At 42.9% G+C, this 25,854-nt stretch overlaps 1 protein-coding gene across 1 annotated transcript; it reads right to left on the bottom strand.

Moving 5' to 3' along the window:
* Positions 1-1,818: 1,818 nt before the first annotated feature.
* GPR6 (G protein-coupled receptor 6) lies at positions 1,819-2,916 on the bottom strand (the record flags this gene model as incomplete). Its single annotated transcript, XM_081251487.1, has 1 exon — positions 1,819-2,916. One exon carries the CDS (start codon positions 2,914-2,916, stop codon positions 1,819-1,821), a length of 1,098 nt encoding a protein of 365 aa, XP_081107613.1.
* Between the last annotated feature and the right edge of the window lie 22,938 nt (positions 2,917-25,854).

The raw sequence follows: 25,854 nt of genomic DNA, 5'->3' as shown, positions 1-25,854 counted from the left end.
AACATTCTGGGTGTTTCTTATTTTGGGTGTGTCCGCCTACTCAGTAGGCTGAGTAAAGCAGATTGCCTTCCCTAATGTAGAGGAGACTCATCCAATCAATTGAAGCCCAGAAATGAGCAGAAGAGCTGAGTAACTCCTGCTGCCTGATTGGTCTGAGCTGGAACATTGGTATTTTTCTGCCTTTGGTTTCTGATTGAAACATCAGTTCTTCTTGGGTCCTGAACCTGTGGGCTCTCCTGGTTCTCAGGACTTCAGACTCAGATTGGAACTACACCAGCAGCGTTCCTGGGTTTCCAGCTTGCTGACTGTACACCTTGAGACTTCTCAGCCTCCACAGTTGCATGAGCCAATTCTTCATAATAAATCTCTTCATACATATTTATTTGCTTGTAGGCCATCTCCCCTACTAGAGGATAACACTATGAGCAGAGACCTTTCTTCTATTTAGTTCACATCTGTATTCCCAGCCCTGGGATTGTGTCTAGCAGATAGTAGGCATTCAATAAATATTTGTGGACTGTATGAAAAAATTTACTTGTATATGTTTTCCTAAGGCCTAAGACCAGTAACTACCTGTGCTTGTGTGCATATGTCTTCACAGGTGCTCAGAATATGTCCATATATGTTATCTTATTTATCCTCACATGACCTGTAAGGAAGGAAGGAGGGGAACAATTTAACAATTCCGAATGGGAATATTTAGTTCTTGAGGATATTAGTTTAATGTCCTGTACTTTGAAGATAAGAGTGCCTCAAAGTGGGCTACTGGGCTTATCTTAATTTACCTCATGAACACAGTATATCTTGGAATCCTGTCTTTGATGAATTTATTTATTTTATAAGGCTGTGCATTTTGCTACAAGACCTGGCCAGTAACAGTATACTCAGTCAGTATGAATTTTCAACATTTAAAATTCTTTCCAAACGGCAAAAAATACATCTAAAATTTGTGGTTTCAGGGTTCACAAGTACCCATGTGGTAAGATAAAGGAATGGTTTCAGACATCCTCTGGAGCTTGTCTTCCAAACCCAGTAACCAAGGGAGTAGATTAATTTGCACTGATACACAAATAACCCGTTAGTGTCCTGTGAATACTGTTATGTGAATATATTACTCAGTTCCTGGACCTCCCCAATAATCTGGATTAGGTGTTTCAGTGACAATTTATGAATAATGTGCAAATGTGTGTGATTTTTTACATTAAGATTTTCACAGGATGGAGATAACACAAAATAAACTTTTAAAGTAAATACACTAATAATTCGTCTCTTAAATAGTAATTCTATCATCAGTCACATGCCAAAAATTACATTTTTATAATGTGTTTATTTGTGTACAAAATATGTTGTAATTTACTGATGCATGTGCAGCAAAATATTCTATCACATACAACAAAAATACACTTTTACCCCCCTTCCCCTGCCCTTGAAAATGGCAACACTGTTTTGGCAGTTCAGCAGCTAAAAATAAAGTGCTATAATTAAGCAGTATTGGAATGTCTTCATTTGACAAGTGTGATGTACAATTTGAGTATACAACCACCTTTTTGTTAGTTTTTTCACAGAACAGGAAATTCCACATCCTGAACACCTCCAGAAGATACAAATATTTGTATATATATGTACACATGTATACACTGTATATGTAAAGTTCCAACAAGCCTCTTTGTCCTTGTGAGTTTGTTGTGCTTATGTTTATTCTCTTTCCAAAGTCAGAGTCACACTGTGGGATCTCAGAGTCCATCAGCAGGCACGGAGAAGCTCACCAAAGGCTGGCTTGTTGGGGGCGTGGTGTTGGTTAGAGGATGGAAGGAGCCATCAGACCTCACTGGGGGACCTGGAGCGGAAGGGCACTTTTGACTGGAAACAGCCACAAAACAGGAGCCACAGGGCGCGTTGGATCTCCTGGTTGCGGAAGGCATAGATGATAGGATTGATCATAGAGTTGTAGGTGGCCGGCAGCAGCGTGGCGTAGGTGTAGACAGCTGGGTCCTCATGGCTGCCTACCACGCAGTAGATGGCAAAGGGCAGCCAGCTGGCACCGAAAGTGCCCAGCACCACGGCCAGCGTACCCACACCCTTTCTGGTGGCGGCAAGGTGGGGCGGCGCCAGGCAGTGCTGCTGCAGCGCGATCTGGTGCGCGTGACGCCAGACCACCTGGCAGATGCGCACGTAAAGGTGCAGCATGATGCCGAAGACCGCAAAGAAGGTGGCGGAGAGCAGTGCCACGTGGCTGCGCGTCAGCGGGCGCACCACGCTGCAGGCGGCGCGCTCTGCCAGGCAGTTCCAGCCAAGCACCGGCAGCAGCCCAAGGCCTAAGGACACCGTCCAGGTGGCAGCGAGAAGGAGGTGCACGCCCAACAGGGTCCGTCGCGAGTAATAGGTGAGCGCGTTGTAGAGGGACAGGTAGCGGTCCACCGTAATGGCCAGCAGGCTGCTGACGGAGGCAGCGAAGGAGGCCACGAGGAAGCCCACAGTAAGCAGGCTCACAGTCTCCGAGGGCACCACGTACTGGAATACGAAGTGCAGAATGAGACCGCAGCCCGCCAGCAGGTCGGCGGTGGCCAGGCTGCCTACCAGCACGAACATGGGCGTGCGCAGCGCAGGTGTGGACGCGATGAGCGCCACCACCAGCGCATTTTCGCCTGCGATCACCGTCCCAGACACGCAGAGCAGTACGTCCCATGGATTCACTGAAGACAGCAGCAGCCCCGTCGGCCCCGCTGGCAGCTGCGAAGACAACTCCAGCGACGCATTAGCTGCGCCGCTGCCCCCCAGCGCCGCTGCGGCTGCGGCTGCCGGGGGCCCCCATTCACCGGTGTCCCGCGCTCCTGCTGCGGTGGCCGCTGCCGCCGCACCCTCCGCCGCCACTGCCACCACCTGGGAGTCGTTGAGCGAAGATGAGCTCGCGTTCATCACGGCGGGAAGCTACACCCTGCGTGGAGAGAGAACAAGCGTCAGGTGTGCGGTTTGCGCCGCCAGCGTACTCCGCCGGGCGCTGCTCCCCCGCTCATATTGCCCATCCCACCCCGGGACCCCAGAGCAGAGCGAGGAAGCAGTGGTTGAGAGCCCAAAATAAATACCTGTTGAGTGAGTGAGTGAGCGTGTGAGTGCAATGCACAAGGGATGCCCGCACTGATATCTGAGTTTTTGTACAGATATACACACGAATAACACGCACTCGCATACACACAGATCACGTAAGTATGCCTGTATTTGCACACGCATCTTGCGCACCAAGCTAGTAGTGTCAGCCTCAGCGAGTGCCGCCCTGGCTCTTACCAGCTCGGTCAGGCGCTCTCCTCAACTGGGAGGCGGAGGAGCTGTCCGCGGTGCTGAAAGCTAAGTTTCTGCGACCGTGGAGCACAGCGGACCCCGGAGGCCAGAGACCCCTGGGAAAGAGGTTTCGGGGGAGAGAAGCTAGGAGGTCTGTGTAGGTGGAGGGTGTGTGGCGTCATGCTTGGCTCCAGGAAGGAGCCATCCCCTGGCCATCCTTCACCCCTTCCCCTCTGCACGCCCTCAGAGTTCCTCTAGAGAGCCGGGCTGCTCACCTGGGGAGTCAGGGCTTCAGTAAATCGCTGATCATGAGCGCTGTGGCTGGGCGTCAGGCTGCGCTGCCCGCGCGGACAGAGCCGACGCCTGAAGGAGGTGGCCGGGACGGCGCGCAGAGGAGTGCGGGGCGCTGGTAGCTGTGCCGGCGCCGCCGAGAGTTACAGAGACAGTCAGTACAAGAAAAGGCGGTTACGAGCAGCGCGCCCGCTGGAGATTGACAGGCAGGGCGTGGTGACGTCAGACTCCTGTTTCCAGGGTGCAAGCTAGGCACTCGCTTTCCTCGCCCGCCCATCAGCAAGCTCCCTCACCATATACCCTCTCCAAAGGATGTCTCAGAGGGTTCAAGGAGGGAGGAGAAACCAGAGGGCCGCCGCCGGCCCAGAGCCTCCAGGAATGGGATGGAAGAAAGAGGCAAGGGAGAAAAGAGTGAAGACTAAGGGCAGGCAAGGAGGGTGAGATGGGAGGGGAGCGATGAGGGATGAGTTGCACTGGCCAGGCTGCAGGGCCCTGAGTCAGAGGTCACTGAGGGGGAAGGTTGAAGAAAAAGGCCTGGAGAAGGAGGAGGTTGGGGGCAGAGAGGCCCAATCGCACGCAGAGTTGCTACCTTAAAGGAAAAGTACTGTTTGGGGGACAGGAATGAACTGGTGTGTGTGTGGTGGGGGAGGATGAGGTTTTTTTTTTAAGGATGTTTCTGGTACAGTGTGTCAGCTGAGTAGAGCCAGAGGAGAAAAGCCAAGTTGTGGGGAACAGAAAAGATGGGACAGTTGAGGAAAACAGTCTCTTCTTTTGAAGGTTACCTGTGCAGTCAATTCCTCTCTCTCCCTCCATTTCTTCCTCTCTCTCTCACTATCTTTCTTGAACTCTACACAGCATGTTTCACCATGATCTTCCCAGTCAAATGTTTCCCAACTGCACTAGCTAACAGTGCTCTTGGAACTTGCTCTTTAATTAAAGACCAGGTCTGGGTCTTGTTAGAAAAGAAGAAAACAGCAAAATGTGATTTACTTTGCTGGCAACAGACTTTGCCCTGTTAATTAGTACCCTATGAAACAAATTACAGGACAAAAATAGTGATAACTCAGCTGCACCAGACTTCAGTAGGCAGGAGTTTTATTTTCAGCTCCAATAAATCATCCTTTTGGTTTAAAGGCGTTCTGTTTTGTCAGTAAAATACAAGTATTAGACTTCTTCTTCTTTTTTTTAATTATCCAGAATCTCCAATAGCTGTACTTGGGGGAAAAAGCCAAAATAATTGACACCATCTAAGACTCTAGAATAAATGATTGCATATTGGCATGATGGTATTATGCCAGAGCCACAGACGTGATTTTCAGGGACCACATGCTCTGGGCAAGGTGAAAATAGACATTTGTTACTGGTCCTTCCTCTACTTTTCCCTGTATACCTTCTTCTCTCTCCTGGCTTCACTTTGCCTCTACACCCAGGGGCCCAAAAAGAAAAAAATATGTTCGGACTGTCTACAGGCTGGAGTGGAAGGGGGATTTTTATCCTGGCCTTCTCCCTCTAAAAATGGCCCCCAAGTCCAGACTACTCCTGCCCTCCTGCCCCTGTGCAACTGAACTTAACTAAAGAAAAGAAGGAATACTATAGGACCACTCAATTCTTTGCTGCTCTTTGCTGCAATAGCCAGTGTTGGCCCATAAGATGAGTTTACATACAATTTCTCCATTTGGGGAGTTTATAAAATTCTCATGAACCTTCAAACTGACTGAAGTTCTAAGTTTCTGGAAAGTATCATTTTGAGTTTCAGTAAAAGATTGTCAACTAAAAGCCAAGAATGTTATTTCAGAGCTGTCAAGCAAACTGTCAAACCACTGTAATCACATGTTAATCGCAAATTTTTCAAACAATTAGATAAAGGCCCAAGGGAAGGAGAATCCTTCTTAGTGTCTGAATGTGTTACATTTTTACATGTCACAATGCAGTAGAAAGTATGAGATTAAAATTGAGCAAACAGAGATCCTGTGTTTCAGACATCTTCAGGCTTTCACTATTGCCAAGAAGGGGCTGACTTTTCAGTAGTTTCAGGAGGAAGACAACACCTGTATAATCATGTACATAAATGCTGGTTGAGGGTTTGTAGACTGTCTTTTGGTTGTGCCAGTCTGTGGTTACCTCTCTCAGATGCTAGACTGGATCCTGACAGCAGACAGGCACATTCTTTCAAGCTCCTCCTTATCTCCCCCACACCCACCTATCTCCTGGGAAGCAGAAGATGGGAAAGAAGAAAGGTATGGGTTCATTGGTTATGGATGGGTATTAGATGTAGTTCATTGCCACTCTGCCCACAGCTCCTCACAAGAACCTGCCCTTCCAATGGTCTCCTAGAATGTTCAGCCTGTGAACCATGTGACAGTTTCCACCCCCAGCCCAGCTTATGGGAAGAGACTGATGCTTGACCCAAGGCTAGACAAGACCAACCATCATTTGCTGGACAGTGACCAGATTCCCTTCCTGAAAATTTGAACTAAGAAACATTGTGACAATGGTCAGGCAGTGCTGGGCTCTGGACCTGAAAGATCATGATAAGTTAGGGCTGCAGCACTCATGTTGAGCCTTGTGTGAAATGAGAATCAGAGGAAGACAGCTGCAATGGAAGAGTGAAGCAGATGTGCAGAGAGGAACAGAGATAAGGGAGATCAAATGAGTGAGAGATGGAGGGAATGACCTCAGTCCCTGAGTATCTGGTTGCCAGCTCTGGAAGTCTAGATCCCTGGATCCCTTGAAATTAGTATTTGTAGTCTCTACTACAAACCTTCCTAATCTTGAGGTTTCTTGAGTGGGTTTCTACTCTGTGAATCTTTGATACTTGACTGAAACACACAACTTAATGTATTATTCATCCACCAGGTTGTCTGATCCTGGTTATGTTTTGGGATGTTCAGAGTTTGGTTTCTGGATTATAGGCACAGGTTAAACTCATTACCAACCCTGTGACACACCCAACATATCCTCTGGCGCCTTTATATTCCAGTACTATCCAAGCATAAACACAAGGAAACTTTCCTTCTCTTGAGGTTATGCCCAGGAATCACAACCTCTCAACCACAACTCTTTCTCTTGTTCCCCTGGCTATCTCTTGCCCACCTCAGGCTCAGCTAGTGGTTCCCAACCCTGGCTGCACATTAGAATTACCTGGAAAGCTTTTTAAAACTACCGACTCCTGGATCTCTCACCCAGAGATTCTGATTCATTTGTCCTGGAGTGAGGACCAGGCACCAAATTTCCTAAAGACTCTAATGGAAAGCCAGGGTTGAGAACACTCATCTTAGCAATCATACCATTTCATTGTCAGTTTAGCATGCAGTGAAACTCCTGAAAATTGTAGATTGGAGTTTGGAATAGTTACAATAAGGAAATTTTAGCAACAATCCAGCTTCAAATCACTTAGTGTAATTTCAGATTCAGGACACTGACCAGTCCTCTGTGACCTTTAATTTTCCATGCTCACAAGAACCTTCTTTATGGCCCAAGACGAAAGCTGACGCTTGGTTCCCTATTGGCCCTGATGAACTCAATAGCCCCATCAAGGAGCTCTAAATTCTGGTTGCCTTGGACCCTCTATTTTTCTGTAGCTCTCAGGTATTTTCCCTGTTCCTTATTCTGAGTTCACAGCCACTTCCCAGGTGTGCCCGCTCCTGGCCCAGATCTTTGCAAATCAATTCTATTTTACAAAATCAGAGCTGAAGTCAGCCAAACTGTCTAGACCTTATAAAACTGGGTTGGAAAGACCCTTACCAGCAATTCTGGCCTCTCTCTCTGGGCATCTACATACACACACACACACACACACACACACACACTCATGTGCACACACACACTCCCTCTACTTGGTTCTTAGAAATAAAAAACACAGTTTTCTACCAGGAAGTATAGGTCTATTTGCTGGTATACAGATACTTATGCTGACAGCTCAGGAAGAGAGCAGGTGCTTAGCGAGATGTATGAAGCCGTTACTAAGAAAGGTTGTTGCTGAAAGAGGCAGGAATCACAAGGGGCATTGAATACTCTAAATTGTATGGCCAGAACCAGGGTCTTGGATGGAGGTAATCTTCTGGGGACACATGCTGAGGCAGATAAATGATATTAAAAATGTCTCCTTTTCTCTGCCTCCACCTGTCCCCATGGTTTCCTCTCCCCCTAAAGCATCAATGATAGGTCATAATGTCCAAGGTGCCTACCTCCTCAGCATGTCCAAACACATCAGGGATGCTTATGCTTCACGCCAGGTGAGCAGTCATCACTCCAAAGGGCTGTTATCCTGGGAGGTCAGCATCACATGATATTCCCACCAACTTTAGAAAAGGACCAGACTACATTATTATTATTACATGTCCACATGATGCAGAACATTGTGCAGTACAGTTGAAATTTTTTCTTTAATTCATTTGGTGAGCAACACCTCTTTTTTTGCATGAGAAACAAATCAGGAAAAATAATAACATTTAAAGACATGTTCTTGTTCATAAAGGGTGAAAATAACTTTATTGACTTTTGTGGAGGTATGTATAATCTTACAATTTATATTACTAGCTGAATATGAGAATGATAAAGTTGGTTCTATTGGTATATTTGAAAATTAACAAGGAGGTAGTCTTCTAATCTGCTGTGCCTTACTTTTTCAAAGTGCTTTGAAGCTTTGAATCATTACCTCATTTTATTCTTTGAAACAATTACATGGAGTTTGGGGTTATTTTCTTTGCAGATGTGACAAGTGAAGTTCAGAGAGGTGAAATGAGTTGTCCAAGGGCACACAGGTCACCAGCAAGTACATTGTGTACAAGATAGCAACAATCTCATGGGAAAGCAAAAGAAACATGGATTCAATGTATGCAAAGGTATGTAGACTCCAAAACTCAAAGAGGCCTTACCTTGGATAGATGTATCCAAAAGATGGAGGTTATATGTTATAACTTCAAAATCACTATGAGCAGCAGTTGATAGATGACTTTTTTTTCTGTTTTGTAAGCTGCTTTTAAAATGTATTGTAAAAAAAATTAAAGGGAATTTTGAAAGAAAAACTTTCATCCATATTCCCATCAGCTAACCAGGATTGCTTTTTCCCCCAAGATTGTAAACTTCTTGAGGGGATGGACAAGTTCTAATTAACCTTTTCATCAGTATGATCTGTCACAGAGGAGGTGCTCAATACATGTCTAGTGAATGACTATTTCCAAAATTTATCCACACGCATATATATTTGATGTAGGTATATTGCATAGTATGCATGTACTATATGTACAGTGCACAATTTAAGTTTTCACTTTGTAATAAAGGGTATGTTGTCAGTATTTCTATATGTTGTATTATAATTATTTTTCATACTTTTGCATAGCCATTCATTCATTCAGTAAACACTTACTGAGTACCTACTACATGCTAAACATTGTGCTAGAAAATCAAGATGGCACAATAGGTGCCTGTCCTCAGAAACAAGTAAATGGATTCTGTGAGAAAAGTGTGGTACATACTAATAAAAAGAGGTGATCACAGGAGTAATGGGGACACTTGAGAGAAGGCTATCACCCAACCTAAAGGAATCAGGAAAGGCCTCTCAGAGGAGATGATGGAGATCATGTCCAAGCTGAATCTTGAAGGATGAGTAACAGTCATGGAAGGTAAGAAAGACATGCAAGTGTTGCAGGCAGAAGGAGCTGCATGTGCAAAGGCATGAGGTCAGGTGAGGCTGGTGCAGGTCGCTGGGACTGTGGGCAGTTGATTGTGGCTGGCATGTCAGATGAAGAGGGCAGGAGCATAGGTACATCAGATAGGTTGGGCCAACTCATGAAGGGCCTCCTATGTCATGGCGGAAGTGAGATTTTATCCTGAAGGTGATGGGGAGCCAGTGACAGACGTTCTTAAGCAAGGTGGTTGATATAATCAGATTTGGGTCCCTCTTACAACCCGTGGAGGCCCCACCAACAACTATACAGTGAATGGAGTAGAGAAGGGCAAGAATGAGGTTAGGTGAACCTGTTAAGAGGCTCTTGCAGTGACCTGTACAGGAGGTTCTGAAGGCTTAACAGTGGGTAGTGACGGCAGCGACTGGAGAAGCTGATGGATCCTTCACATGTTTTGGACATTATATTAAAGCATATCTAGCTGCTATTAAAGATAGTTCTACAAATTTTGGTGGCATAACATACTGGAGGATTGTCTCTTACATGAAACCCAAAACAGGTTTCCTGAGCAGTAGACAGCCTTTCACATGATCAATCAGGGACCCAGCTCCTTCCATCTTAGCTCTAGCCTCCTCTAGGACTTCAGAGTTTTCAGCATTCACCATTTCAACATTTCACCATTCTTGTGATTGGGAAATGAACTTGGAGTATCTTATGGGACATTCCTGGAAGTGGAATGGTAGACAGACACAGATAAAGGGAGAGAAGGTATGAAGGATGACTTCCAGTTTTCAGGTATGGAGAGGAATGGGACTGGAGAGGGGCAGAATGGCTAATGCAGTTGTGGACATATTGAGTTTGAGGTAGGACATCCAGCGCAGATCTCCAGTAGGATGTTAAATAGAGGGGTTGTTCTGAAACTCAGCAGAGAATCTAGATTGGGAAAGCAGATTAAGGTGCCATATACTACTACTAATAAGGCTACCATTCACTGAATGTGTGCCATTTGCTAAGGTACCCTATGGGGTGGACCCTATTACTATCTTCATCTTACAGAAGAGAAACTGAGGATTAAGGGGTGAAGTGACTTTTCTACATGGTTGGGAAGTGAATCTGAATGCCATTCCTCTGACTCCAGTTGAAGGGAACTGATAAACCTAAGTGAAGAGGACCAGGGGCGGTCCCTGCAGCATGGATGGAGGAAGAGATCACCAAAAAGGAAGTTGAGAAGAACAGTCAGAGAGGCAGGACCTATCATGGAAACCCAGCCTCAGTCAGAGAAAAGAGAGTGGGTATGGAAATCAAAGGAAGAGTGAGTTTCAGAAGGAGGAGAGTCAGCTGATACCCAGAGAGGTCAAATGAGGTGAGGTCAAATGAGGTAAGGTCAAGGAAGAAAAAGTGTTAGCTGAATCTAGCTAGGAATTTATAGGTGACCTCAGTAAAAGTGCAGGAATGGCAGGCAGCCAGGAGAAAGTGAACAGGCTGTAAAGGAGGGGTGAGAAAGGGGAGTGTGATGTCTTTAAGAAGTTTGGCTTGGAGGAGAAGAGAGTAATAGAGCAGTGGTTAGATAGAGATGTAAGTTCAAGGGAGAGTTTACTTTTTAAAATGGAAGAGATTTGAAAGGGAAAGAGGTGGCTGAGAGGCCAAGGTTGATTTCAGAGAGAGTAGCTATTTGAAGGACTGAGATGGTAGAGAAGACAGAGAGGGTCTGAAGACAGGTGGAGAGATTAACCCGAGAAAGGGACAGGGACAGGAAGGATGAGGAATGCAGGTGGGGCCATACATGTAAATTTTAAGTGGGGAACCAGGAAATCAAGGGATTGCCTTCAAATTCCTTGTGAAACTTGGGGAGGAGGACATCAGCTAATAGTGAGTTGACAAATGGAAGGGACTTTACAGTTATCATTTTGATGGCTGCACGATATTACATTGAGGACATAGAGCAACATTTAATTGACCAGTTCTCCTAATGTTAGACTTTCAGATTGTTTATATGTGTGCCATTGTAGATAACCCCACAAAGATTACTTTCATGCACATAATTATTTTTAGTTGTGTGATTATCTTGACATAAAAATTGTCAGCCAAAGGGCAGAAAAATTTTCATGGCTCTTGAAATGCTCAGCCAAATTGCATTTCAGAATGACTGTAACAGTTTACAATGCCAATAGCACTCTGTGAGCATACCAGTTTCTCTGCAGCTTTTGTAGCACTGGGTTTTATTATTTTAAAACATTATTTCAATTCAATGGGCATAAGTGGTACCTCATTAATGACTTAAATTATATTTATTTGATGACCACTAAGGTTGACCATTTGTCTCTCTTTTTTTAAACAATCTGAATTTTCTTTTATTTGAATTATCTATTCTTAACCTCAATCTGTTAGGACTTAATGCTGTTTTTATATAGCTGACAAAGTTTCCACACAAAAATTGTTTGTGTGTCCGAGTTGAGGGAAATTTCTCCCATTTTCCCTTTTTTTACTTTAGTTTTGATTGTTTAGGTATATTACATTTTTATAAAGTTTGTTTTTTTAAAAGAAAGATAATGTATACTTTGGCTTCTAGCCTGAGAAAGGCACATACATGGCTTTGCAGTAGAGTTTTCCTGTCATTTATTAGGGAAGAGAGAGGACAGAGATCTTCTGGAGAGACAAAAGTTTCTGGGAGGGGAATGGGACCTGAGGCAGGCTGCAGTCTCATCTGAGTGTCAGAAGCTCACTCTCTGGCCAAGGTCTGTATGATCTACCTGAGGAGGGTTTGGCACATGAGGACAGCAGAGCCTTTGGGCAGAGCTGGGAGGTCATGGCTCTCAAATTCTGGCACAGACCTCCCCGGGTGGGGTCAGAGGTTAGGGCCTCAGCTGCAAGGGAAGCCAGTAGGCTCCGGGCAATGGAATAACCCAGCCAAGAGGGAGCAAGGTACAGACCAGCCCAAGCGATGGCATCCAGTTGGAACACAACCTGCTGCAAACTTTGAGAGAAAAGAAGCCCTAAACAGAGGGGATGGGGAGAGGAAAGTCACAATCACTTAGGCCCTTGCCAGGGGCCAGACCCACTGCAAGGCACGTTACATGCATGATCTAGTTTTACCCACTTTGCCCCCATGGGACTGTATTTATTATTCCCATTTAACACACCAGAAGCAGAGGGTCAAAGGGGTTAACTAACATTCAGTGTTACGCAGCTTATAAGAGAGTCCATTTGGTTCTCAAAGTCTCACTTTCCTAAACAATGTCTCAGCTCTGAGATAGGCACCTTAGATGGTATTGGCATCAGTACAGTGTGTGTCCTGGGGAGGGGAGATCAGTCTGGCCAGTGAACATATTTTGGAGTGCACAGCAAGTCAAGTGGAGGAGTTTGGATTTGGTGCAAGAGGAAATGGGGACCCAGGGGAGGACTCTGAGCAGAGAGTGGTTTGAATCGATGCTTTAGGAAGACAGCAGGGAGTGGAGAGCAGAAAGTAGCCTGTTTTTCTATGACATACTTGTGGGCACCAAGTAGATAAAGCAGCCTATTCAATGAGAGCAAGCGGGAATCTCTGAGTTGCTGCTAAGATAAGTCACCCCTCTGGATGCTTCTCTGAACTGTAATCCCCTCATATTCTAAGAAGGATTCTGAAACCTAGGAGAGGTTGCTAAGGGAATAAAGCCTAAGTATCATAAGCAGCAGAATCCATAAAATAATTTTCCCAAATGAGCTCAATTCTCCAGCCAGCAGCAGTTGAGTGTTTGATTGGAGATGAGGAGGGAGCCAGCAGGGATCTGCTTTCCCTTCCTCCCTCTAGACTTTCTTCCCATGTGCACAGAGGTGAGTCCTCACCAAGAGTCCTCTTCACACCTGCATTCTCAGGATGTCTACAGCCCCAAAGTTCCTTCAGCCAGGGACCCTGCCCTCTCATAGATTCTCAAACTCCCCTGGCTTTTCACTTGATGTAGATTTACACCCTACCCTGAACCCCAAACTGAATGATTCTTCAAGCAAGAATAATTGATTTAAATGACTTGTATAATATGCTTATTTTATAGGTGGAGGTGGATTAAATTTTTCTTTTGAGCTTTTAAAAACAAGATAGATGTCTACATATAGACATAAAAAGATATTCACAACACAAAACCAAAAAAACGGTATACTGTATGAATTCAGTTTTATAAAATAAATTATATATATACATATATTTACATATATATGCTATATATCAAAGTGTTAACAGTGATTACCTTGGAATGGAGGCTATTTTTATCCTTTTTTGTTCTTTAATGTGTGCCAGAAACCAATAGCTATCTTCCAATATCCATTCTTTCTTTATTCAACAGTAATGGAACCTCCAATTTTATTTGAGCACATGGCCACCTAGAATAAATAGCATATTTCTAGGCCTCCCTTGCAGCTAGATGTAGTCACAGTAACTATTCTGACCAGTGAGATATAAGTGGATGTGTTGTATGGCACCTTCCAGAAAGTGTCCTTGAAAGGAAGAAGCATGCTTTCTTCTCTTTCCTCCTTCTTGCTGGCTGGAATGTAAGCATGATGGCTGGAGCTGGGACAGCCATCTTGGATCCTGAAGTGGAAACCATAATGCTGAAGATGTTGAGGCAATAGAGAAAAGAAGCCTGGGTCCTTGATGGTTATGGACCATTCATACCAAGCATGGATACCCTATATCTACATGAGAATTATTTTTCCTCTTTGTCTTGTGTAAGTCACTACTATTTTGAATTTTCTGTCACTTGACAGCTGAACCAAATTCTAGATAATACATTTGTATATTTTTGAAAGCCATGAAATACATAGGGGTATATTGAAAATTCTAGTCCAAGTCTTATACATGGGGTGATTTTTCTAGCTGCAAAATTTTTCATTGAAACCACTTGTCCCAAGTTTCACTCATATCTGCTCTCATACACCATTCAAATAATTGCATTGTATCAGCACTTAACACTGTGTTCAGTTTTTTAATAGAAAGAGCACATTGTCCCATCCCTAGTGCATAGACTGTCTTGATTTTAATTCAAAAGTTTTCACAACTCTCCTGGGAATAAAGTATTGACGTGGCTCCATCGTAATGATTTGGGGATATTTGTAGCAGCCTTTTAGGTTATTAGAGACTTGTAAGTTGAGGCAAAACCAAAGTTGAGATGGTTTAGGCAACACTTTCCCTGCCCAAGTGAGCTGCTTCTATCAACATATTGAGACTGTGGCCTGTGAGGACCAAGAGGAAAGTCTGTGTGTTGCAGCTATGTGTTACACATGCTTGATGTGGGTGGGTGTTGCTCATGTCCTGTGTGGTTTTAGCATGTGGGTGATGCACACATGTTCATAGGTGTTCACATGTTCATGTGTGTTTTGTGAGCTATATTTGTGGAGCTTATGTGTTGTATAGGGGTGTGTGTAAGTGGGAATGTATACTGTGCTCCTGTGCCACATAGGGGTGTACATGTGTGCACACATATCACGTTGGTGTGTGTTTGCAGTGTCTGGATGTGTGAGCTCATGCTTGCACACACCCATGTGTAGTCCTGTTATGTAACAGTGACAGAGGAGAAACCTTGCATTACTGGGTCCTGAGGGGGGTTGCAGTTGATTTAGGAGCCATGCCAGCACCTGTCATATGGAAGAGCCCCCATCTCCACCACTCCTCCTCCTCTTACATTTCTAGATCACAGGCATCCCCATTCATTCCTAATAATAGTGCAAGGTTTACATTACATTTGGTTATCTAAACTGCAGGCAAGCACCAGCAATTTAATTTTAAGCTGGCTTCGATTCAGTTGCTACTTTTGCTTTTGCTGCTCCAAATGACTTAAAGTCATTAAAAAAAATTTTTTCCCAGGCATTTGCTTACACTGTGAAGGGAAAATTATCCTGAAACATAAGGAATACTTAAAATAACAAAATAAAAGGGAGATATCGGATGAAGAAAAACAGATGTTAACGAAATACAGTGTTGACATTTCAGCTATTTTCACACATTTGGTGTGAAAAATATTCTTGGGCGCCTCGCACGTCACCACTTTATCTCCACAAAGAATGCATCGTCTTCTGCTCTCTGGTTCACTCACTACTGTGCCTTGTCATTCCTGAGCAGGTCTGGATTCATGGAGACCCTCTAAAAGGGAAAAAAATCCCCACATTCCTGTGGGAGTATTTACAGATTACATCTCTATGTACCTAGGGATCCCTGACTGTACAGATCATTTGACCTCCTGAAGTTTTCCTCACACAGAATGTGAAGGTGCCCATTGCCTTGGAGGTCTGCGAGGAGAGGATGCCCGGACTCTGCATCTCCATGCTGTGCTGGGGAAGGGCCAGGCTACCCCTAAGTGGTGCTGTGGAGCACTGGCTGGGAGGGGCACTTGCCACACTGATATGAGGAGGAGATGGAGCCTGCAGGCAGGCGTTAGAGGGTTTCTAGAGCCTGCTGTCCCTCCTGGCTGGTTTTGGGCACATCTGAGAATGTGCCCAGACTGCAAACGTGGGATCATTAGCATGTACGCATTATGCATATAACCCTAGGAGAAACAGACTATTACCCATAGTTTAAACTGCCGTTGAATTTCCCTTGTCCAAGGTTACACATGTAGTAAGTGTCCATGTTGGCATCTGAACCCAGGCAGTTTGCTTTCAGAACTCTGCCCTTAATTCTAGCTCCCCTCCTGAACACTTGCAGCATTGCCCATGCAGGAGCCATGTGGAGATGGGGGCTGCTTTACTGAGGCACAGATTTGACACCTGTTATTTAGCTCAAGTGAACTTGGCCAACAGCCCAGCATACTGGCATGATGTTCATTTTATTAGGAATAATCTTGTGAACTGAAGAAAATTCTCTCTTTCTGGAAAGTGTTTAAAATGTTGACTGGTAGTAGAGGGAGAAACGTAGCCCTCTAGAGAGAATTTCTCTCAGCTCTCACAGGTAATGAGGGAAACATCAGGACATCCTTTAGGCTCTACTTTCAAAAGAGAAATAGAAACTGACCACTTCTCACCTCCTCCATGGCTAACCCTTGACCACCTTCGTTCCATTCTCAACACTGAAGGCAGAAAGAAGCTGCTATAAGGTGAAAGTTAGATTCTGCCCCTCCTCCACTGTGACTACTCTATTTAAAACTGCAACTAGCACTCCCACCCCCTGCTTTCCCCTTTCCTATTTTTTCCTGCTCTATCTTTTCCCCTGGTCCTAATTGACTTCTAACATACTGTATAATTTAATTATTTATTATGTTCTTGTTTATTGTCCCCCCTCCCACTAGAATGTAAGGTCTTTGAGGGCAAGGGTCATTGTTTTGCTCACTAATACATTCCAAGAGCCTAGACTAGGCTGATAGCAGTAGAACAGAGAACACTAAAGTTTTTTTTTAAATTAATTTTTATTGGAGTATAGTTGATTTACAATGTTGTGTTAGTTTCTGCTGTACAGCAAAATGAATCAGTTATACATATACGTATATCCACTCTTTCTGAGATTTCTTTTCCCATATAGGTCATTACAGAGTATTGAGTGGAGAGGTTGATTTTGAAGGAAGAAAGTGCCAACAAAACTGGACATGAGTTATGAGAGATTTATAGATCTGGAGTTCAGGGAAGGGATCTGGGCTGGAGATATACATGTGGGAGTCACCAGCATGTAGATGGTGTTTAAGGTCACAGGCCTAGATGGGATCACCAGGGCAGTGGATGGATATGGATAGAGAAGAGAACTGGTGCAGGCCTGAGCCCTGGAGCCCTGCTGTGTTCAAGGGCAGAGAGGTGAAGAAGAAAGAACAAGGGAGGCTAAGAAGAAGGAGTCAGTGAGGTAGAAGGAAAAGTGGGAGAGTGTGATGTGCTTGAAGTCAATTGATGGAAATGTTTCAAGGAGGAAATGATCAGCTACATCAAATGGGTTAAGTAAGGCAGGGACTGACTACTAGAGAAAGGAGTTCATTTGAGACTTTGATAACCAGTCACCAAGCCCTCGTGTTCCTTCTCAAAATTTTCTCTCAAATCAACCCCTGCTACTCACCCTGTTGTTTCAAGTCACCAACTTCTCTTGCCTTAAAACTGCTGAAGTCCCTTAACCACCTCTGCCTTAGCCTTTACCTGCACTTCCCATTACAGTAGCCATTAGTCACACGTAGCTACTGAGCACTTGAAAACGTGGCCAGCCTGACCTGAGATGTGCTGTAAGTACGTGCTGAATTTTGAAGACTTAGAGAGGAAAAAAAAAAAAAAAAAGTATGTAAAACTAGCTCGCTAGTAATTGTTTACATTCCTTCATGTTGAGATGATAATAATTTGGGATTTTTGAGTTAAAATATATTATTAAGATTATCCCTGGGTTTTAAAATTTTTACATTTTTAAAATGTGGCTGCTAGAAAATTTTAAATTACATATGTGACTTGCATTTGTGGCTCTTGTTATTTCTAATGGATAGTGCTGGGATAGACCATTTTCCATGCTGCACCCACGGTAGTCTTTTAAAAGGACAAAATTGACCATGTCACTGCCATGCTTCTCCCCTTCAGCAACTCCCCACTGCTTTTAAGATAAAACACCACATCTTTAACATAAGGCTCTGAGAGGAGGCCCTGCTGTCCTGCCCCATCTCCTGACACTCTCTCTTGTCTGTGCTCAGGGCACACTGGCCACATTCCTTACCACCTGGGGTCTGCTCATATGCAGCGCTCTCTGGCTGGAGTCCTCTTCTGGTTCTTTGCATTTGCTAACACATCTCCCTAGGGCATAAGTGTCATTTCCTCAGGAATCTTTCCCTGGTCCTCAAACTAGGTTAGGTGCTCCACTTTATGTATGTATGTATGTATGCTGCGCTGAGTCTTAGTTGTGGCACGTGGGATCTTTGTTGCACCGTGCGGGATCTTTAGTTGCGGCATGCGGGCTTCTTAGTTGAGACGTGCATGTGGGATCTAGTTCCCCGACCAGGGATCGAACCTGGTCCCCCTGCATTGGGAACGTGGAGTCTTACCCATTGGACCAACAGGGAAGTCCCTAGGTGCCCCACTTCTAATCTTACACCTCCTGAGCTTGTCTCATACAGCACTGGTCCAACTTGCCGACCATTATTTGCATAATCAATTTTAGTCTTTCTCTACCAGACTGAACATTCCCTGTGGGCAGTCTGTGCTACACTGTTCATTGTATCATCTGCACTTAACACAACAGACAGAAAGCTGAATTCCTGTGTTTTACATTACATTGATCCACCTAGAGATTACTTCTGCTCTTTTATTTTCTCTTATTTTTTTTTAAACTGTATTTGTTTTAGAGCAGTTTTAGGTTCACAGCAAAATTAAGAGGAAGGTGCAGAGAGTTCCCACATACCCCCCACGCCAACACGTGCATAGCTTCCCCCGTTATCAACATCCCCTGCCAGGGTGGTACCCTTGTAACTGGTGAACCTAATGTGACACATCCTTATCACCCAGAGTCTACAGTTTATATTAGGATTCTCTCTTGGTGTTGTACATTCTATGGATTTAGACAAATGTATAATGACATGTATCCACCCTTTTAGTATCATACAGAATAGTCTTGATACCCTAAAAATCCCCTGTATTCCATCTAGTCACTGCTCCCTCTCTTTAAACCCCTGGCAACCACTGATTTTTTTTAAACTGTTTCCACAGTTTTGCCTTTGCCAGAATGTCATATATTTGGAGTCACAGGCTTTTCAGATTGGCTTCTTTCACTTAGCAATATACCTTTAAGGTTTCTCTGTGTCTTTTCGTGGATTGATAGCTCATTTTTTTTTTAGCACTGAATAATATTCCATTGTCTGGATGTACCACAGATTATTTGTCCATTACTGAAGGACATCTTGGTTGCTTCCAAGTATTGGCAATTATGAATAAGTTTCCTACAAACAACTGTGTGCATGTTTTTGTGTGGACATAAGTTTTCAACTCCTTTGGGTAAATTTTTAAGATATTTTTCAGTTGGAGAGAATTGCTTGCTGGGTTGTTTTGGTTTGGTTTTGTGATTCATTTTTCTTATTCTTTTAAAACTAAAGTAAAATTTGCCTAGAGGGAAATGCATAAATACTAAGTGTATGATTCATTGACTTTTGACAAATTAATACATCCATGTAATCAACATTCCAGTCAAGACATTAAAGATTTCTATCACCCTCAAGAAAGTTCCCTCGGCCCCCTTTATAAACAGTCCCTGCCCTCTGACACAACCACTCCTTGATTTCTACTATCACAGATTAGTTTTACCTCCTCATAATTTTCCTGTAGATAGAATCATACAGCACATCCTTGGTTAGTTTCACCTCCTCATAATTTTCCTGTAGATAGAATCATACAGCACATCCTTGGTTTCTCTGGCTTTTTTCACTTGGCCTCATGTTTTTGAGATTCATTCATGCCATTGCTTGAAATCAGTAGTTTGTACCTTTTTATTGCTGAGTAATTGACTGGATGTATTACAATTTATTTATCTTTTCACCTCTTGATAGATATTTGGATTGTTTCCTGTTTTGGGCAATTATGAATAAAGCTACTATAAAAATTCATGTATAAATTTTTGCAGACATGTTATTTTTCCTAGTAAATACTTAGTAATGGAATGACTGGATCATATGGTACTTATGTTACCTTTATAAAAAGTTGTCAGAACAATATATGAGAGCTTCAGTTCTCCATGTCCTCATTAATGCTTAGCATTTTCAGTCTTATTAATTTCAGTCATTCTGATGAGCATGAATTGATATCCTGGGATATACCCCTTTTTCATATATTGCTAGATTCTATTTTCTAATATTTTACTATAAGCATTTTTGCATCTGTGTCCATGAGGATTATTGATCTTGTAATTTTCTTTTCTTACAATATCTTTATTGGATTTTTGTATCAGGATCATGGAGGTCCCACAAAATGAATTGGGAAGTGTTTTCTCCTCTCTGTTTTTTGATGGATTTTGTGTAATGTTAGTAATATGGATAGAATTTACCACTGAAATCATCTGGGCCTGGAATTTTCTTAGTGGAAAGGTTTGTAGTTGCAAATTCAATTTCCTTAATATAGGAGATATTCCATTTTTTAAAAATTTCTTCCTGTGTCAGTTTTGGAAAATATTACACAAGGAATTTATCCATTTAATCTAAATTGTCAAATTTATATAGTGATATAAAATTGTTCATAAAATTACCTTATTATCCTTTTACCAGCTGTAGTGATGTCCCTCTTTTATTCCTGATACAGGTAATTTGTGTTCTGCTTCTTGCTCATTATCTTTATCTCTCTTCCTTATCAACCTTCTAGAGGTTTACTAACTGTATTAAACTTAAATATGATCTTTCGGCTTTGATGGCCTTTATTAATTTTTGTCAGTTCTCCAGTTCATTTTTGCTCTTACCATTGTTATTCCTACCTTCTTATATTTTTGGTTTAATTTGCTTTTCTTTTTCTGAGTTCAAGTGGAAGCTTAGGTTATTTTTAGATTATTTATTTTAAAGCTTTCTTCTTTTCTAATACTAGTATTTAAAGCTATAAATTTTTTTCTAAGCACTGTTTTAATTGTATACCACAAATTTTGGTATGTTGTGTTTTCATTAACTAAGTTTGAAATATTTTCTAATTTCTCTTGTGATTTCTTCTTTGGCCTAGAGGAAAGGGGTAAATTATTTAGAAGTGTGTTGCTTAATTTTCAAATATTTAGGGAGATTTTCTAGGTATTTATTGTTATTAATTTCTAATTTAATTTTGTTGTGGTTAAAAAAAAAAAAAACATAGTCTGTTACCGTTTCATTCCTTTGAAATTTACTGAGACTTATTTCGTGACCCAGCAATTGATTTGTTTTGTTGAAGACTCCATGTACACTTCAAAGAATGTGTATTCTGCAGTGGTTGATTTGTAATGTTTATAAATGTTAATTTTGCCAAGTTGGTTGCTAGTATTATTTAAATATTTTATATTCTTACTGATACTTTGTAGTCTACTTGTTCTACCAGTTATTGAGAGAAGAGTGTTAAAATCTCTGTGGTTGTGAATATGTCTGTTTCTCTCTTCAGTTTTGTCATTTACTACATGTATTTTCATCTCTCTTATTAGGTGCATGTCCATTTAGTGTTAGTATATCTTCCTGATGAATTGTCCCTTTGTTCATTATGAAATATCTCTCTTTATCCCTTGTTGCACACTTATCTTGAAGTCTACTATATTAGTTCACTAGGGCTGTCGTTAACAAAGTATCACAGAGTGGGTGGCTTAAACAACAGAAATTTATTTTCTCACAGTTCTCGAGGCTAGAAGTCAAGGTGTCAGCAGAGTTGGTTCCTTCTAAGGTCTCTCTTCTTGGCTTGCAGATGGCTGTTTTCTGCCTGTGTTTTCATATGGCCTTCCCTCTGTGCATGTGTGTGTCCTAATCTCTTTATATGACATCAGTCAGATTGGATCAGGGCCCACCTTAACGACAAAGACCATCTCCAAATGCAGTCATATTCTCAAGTTCTGGGGGTTAGGACTTCAGTATGTGAGGGGATTTTTGGGGGGAGGAAGGTGACACAATTCAGCCTGTAACATCTACTTTGTTTGATATTATCATAGCCACACTGCCTTTCTTATGCTGTACTGTTTGCATGGTGTATCTTTTTGCATCCTTTTACTTTCAACCTATCTGGGTCTTTGAATTCAAAATGTATCTCTTAGGGATAGTATATACTTCTATCTTGCTCTTGTATCCATTCTGACGAGCTTTGATTTTAATTGGACTATCTTGGTTTTTAATATTTCATGTATCTATTGATAGGATTGGGTTTGAATCAGTCTTCTTGGTATTTGTTTTCTATTTGTCCTAGTTGGTGTTTGTGCCTTTGTCCTTTTTCTGCCTTCTTTTGGGTTAATTGGGGTTTTTTAGTATTCCATTTTATTTCTGCTATTGATGTGTTAGCTATACATTCTTATATTATTTTCTTAATAGTTGCTTGGTAGTTTTAAATATGCATCCATACTTATCACAGACTACTTAGAATTAATATCATTTCATTTCACTTACAATGTAAGGCTTTTACAACAGGTATTTGATTTATTCCTCCTGTCCTTTCTGTTATTGTTCTCATATATTTTACTTATATTTTGAACTCTACAAAAAAATTATAGTTTTTCTTTAAGTAGTCATTTGTCTTCTAAAGGAAAATAAAAAAGGGTGGTCTTTTACATTTACCCACATATTTGCTTTTCCACTAATTCCTTCTTATAGATCTGAATTTTTATCTGCTATCTTTTCCTTTCAGTCTGAAGAACTTCCTTCAGCATTTCTTACAGAACAGTTCAGCTGGTGCTTAATTCTCTCAGAATGCTTTTATGAAAACTTTCTGAGTCAGGGGCTTCCCTGGTGGCGCAGTGGTTGAGAGTCCGCCTGCCGATGCGGGGGACACGGGTTTGTGCCCCGGTCCGGGAAGATCCCACATGCCATGGAGCGGCTGGGCCCGTGAGCCATGGCCGCTGAGCCTGTGCGTCCGGAGCCTGTGCTCCGCAACGGGAGAGCCCGCAACAGTGAGAGGCCCGCGTACCGCAAAAACAAACAAACAAAAAAACTTTGAGTCTTTGTTTCCATTGCCTTTCTGTACTTCATTGTTTCTGATGAGAAGTCAATCAACATTATTATTATTGTTCTTTTGTATATAACAAATCTTTTTTTTTTCTGGTTGCCTTTAAGGTTTTCTCTTTATCTTTGGTTTCAAGAATTTTATTATGATGTGCTTAAGTGTGGGGTTTTTTGGTTTGTTTTATCATAATCAATTAATATGGAGTTAGAGAATAAAGGAAATCACATTTATAGTGCATCCACCTTGTAACAAATGCCACATTATGCACTGATATATAAATGATCTTCTTTAGTCCTTTCCTTGGATTAACCACACCTCCTCACTGAAGGACTGAGACTAGAAATTCTGTATCCAGCCATGACAGAGTGACTGACAATGGGCTTATCTTCTAGTCCTAAACAACAATACAACTGGACAAGAGAAAGGAAACAGTTGTGTTCAGGCAGACAGCACAGTTCATGCCCCTGGAGAAAAGGGAAATACCCAAAGTTAGCTCCACATCCCATCCCTCCCCTCTCCTCTCCCTACTTTCCTCCTGGGCGCTTTTAGACCTCGGTGCAGAGAGGTGCAGGCCAAGTAGAAAGCTACAGTTTGTCTAGATGGGGGAGGCTGAGCTCAGAGCTGGGGGCTGCTGAGTGGGGCCGGAATATGTGGGAAGATGCACACAGGGGGAATCCCCTTGAGCCCTGGCCACTCAGTGCTGGAGGGTGCAGGGTGAGCCATCATGAGGCCTGGAGAGGCCTGTGCTCGGGGGCTGAGGGCTGAGTGGGGAGGCCAAGGCTCACAGTGCTAGAAGACATGGGAGCTCGGGCTCTGTCAGAACAGAGAAAACATCCTGAGAATGACAAGTATTCAAGTGAGACCTAAGAAAGGCTACATCTTAAGAGAAAGGACCACCTCCAAGGGTAAGGACTCTGCCCTGAGGACAAAGTACAAACCTGACACAGACATGACCATTCCCCAAACTCAGTTGTTCTCCTAGCTTCCTCTTCTTCCTCTTTCTCTACATCTAATAAACTAATAGTAGCCAGCATTTATGGGGGGCTTACTATGTGCCAGGTTGGCTCTTCCAAGTGTTTTACTTTTGTTGATTCATTTTTCATCCCAGGACACTGTGAAGCAAGTAATATTTTCATCTCCATTTCACAGATGTAGAAACTGAAATACTAAGAGATGAAGCCGCTTGCCCAGTGACACACAGTTAATAAGGAGCAAAGCTGAGTCTTGAACCCAAGTGAGCTGACTCCACATTCTTACCTGCAACACTGACTACTTCGGTTTTCCCTAGGCTGTTACTTATAGGCTGAAAAATCTCTAGGATCTGTTCACCTTTTCTTCATTTCCTGCCACCACACCTTGGTTCAGACTCTCCTCATCACTTGCCTAGATTTTTATAATGATCTTCCTATAGAGTTCCCTGCCTCTATATTTAATCACAGAGAATTTCTAAATTTGCAAACTTGATCATACAATTTTTTTTTCTTCTCAAATTCCTTTAATGGCAGCACCTATGGTCCGTTGTGATCCACCTCTCTATCCAGAATTTTCCCCAGCACTTTCTTCCTGCCTCTTTTCTTTCTCTCCTTCATTCTTTTTTTTTTCCAGTTTTTATGACATATAGTTGACAAATAAAATTGTAATATATTTTAAGTGTATAACGTGATGATTTGATATATGTATACATTGTGAAAAGACTCACAAACGAGTTAATTTAACACATCCATCCCCTCACATAGTTACCTTTTTGGGGATGGTGTGGTGTTAAGAGCACTTAAGTTCTACTCCCTTACCAAATTTCAGTTGTAGTTAAATTTATTTTTATTATAGTTACTATAGTCACCAAGTTATACGTTAGATCCTCAGACTTTATTCATCTTATAACTGAACATTTTGCCAACCTCTCCCTGTTCCTCACCCCAAATCCCCAGCCCTTGGCAACCACTGTTCTTCTCTCTGCTTCTGTAAGTATGACTTTTCTCTTCTTCATTCTTTACCACTCTAGCAATACACACCTACTTGTGGTTTAAAAAATCACACAATTTCATGCCTCTGAGCTTCTGCCCATGTTGTTCCCTCTGCCTCAGACACTTTCCCTACTTGTCAGCCGGGCAACCTCCCTCCTCCAAAGCCTGTCCGGGCTTCTCCCAGGCACATGAGAGCCTTTCTTCCACCACAGGGTGGGAATATGCACCCCCTGGCCCCGGCACAGGCCACAGCAGGACTCTCAGTCTCTGACTGTCTTGCCCTGGGTCGGGCCATGTTTTACTTATTCCCCAGCACTTGGCACATGGTGGGCACATAGTAGGCACACAACAGATACTTCTTGAAGTGTGGTACACGGGAAACTCCTACCCCAGCTGAATGATGATGTATTGTCCTGCCTTCAGGTGGGCAGGAGTGAGGGTGAAGTGTGTTTTAAGAAGCCCAGATACACCAGGAAAGGAGAGCAGGGAAATGTCAGAAGGCTTTTTTGGCTTCACAACCCTCCCAAGGCTGGTGCTGCTTTATTAGCAGAAGGGCAACAGCCCACTTGGCCAGTATTCTCACAAGAACTAGAGATTTCTCCTCCTTGTTTTTAAACAAAGCTGAATTCCACTTGAGCATTTCATTGTTCTCTGCCTGCCTCCTTTGCCTAATTGTTTCTCCTAGGAATTGTCTTTTTCTTGGGAGAGAGTGTTCACAAGACACAACTGATCACAAAGAGCTCTAGAATGCTTCCTTGGGGGCGCTCCGTGGCCCTGCCGCGTGTGAGCGGAGGAGCGGTGACCGCAGTGCATGTACCCACCATCTTCCTCTTGCCCACGGTACACACGTGACTAGGAAGGGGGCTTTGTTAACGGAGGTGCAGTTGAGCCGGCTGATTCTCCTTCCCAGTCGACCTTGCCAGAAATTGTGTCAGTAGGATAGCTTTTGTTCTTGCTATTTAAAAACAATTTTCCTCTTTAAAGAATTTTCACTAAGGTTCTAAGAAGGTGACCGTTGGACCCGCACACAGCTCTGGGGAGATGGGAGGGGTAATCAGCAGACCAACCCTGATGACCCGTGTGGAAGCAGTAGCCCTAGCCAGGACTTGTCCAGACCGATTTCACTAAAGCTGTGCTGTCCTGGAGTGGAC

This window comes from Mesoplodon bidens, assembly GCF_964165515.1.
Source record: "Mesoplodon bidens genome assembly, chromosome: 12".
Taxonomy (NCBI): Eukaryota; Metazoa; Chordata; class Mammalia; order Artiodactyla; family Ziphiidae; genus Mesoplodon; species Mesoplodon bidens.
The sequence above is the reverse complement of the archived record's forward strand: the minus strand, read 5'-3'. Positions and strand labels throughout refer to the sequence as shown.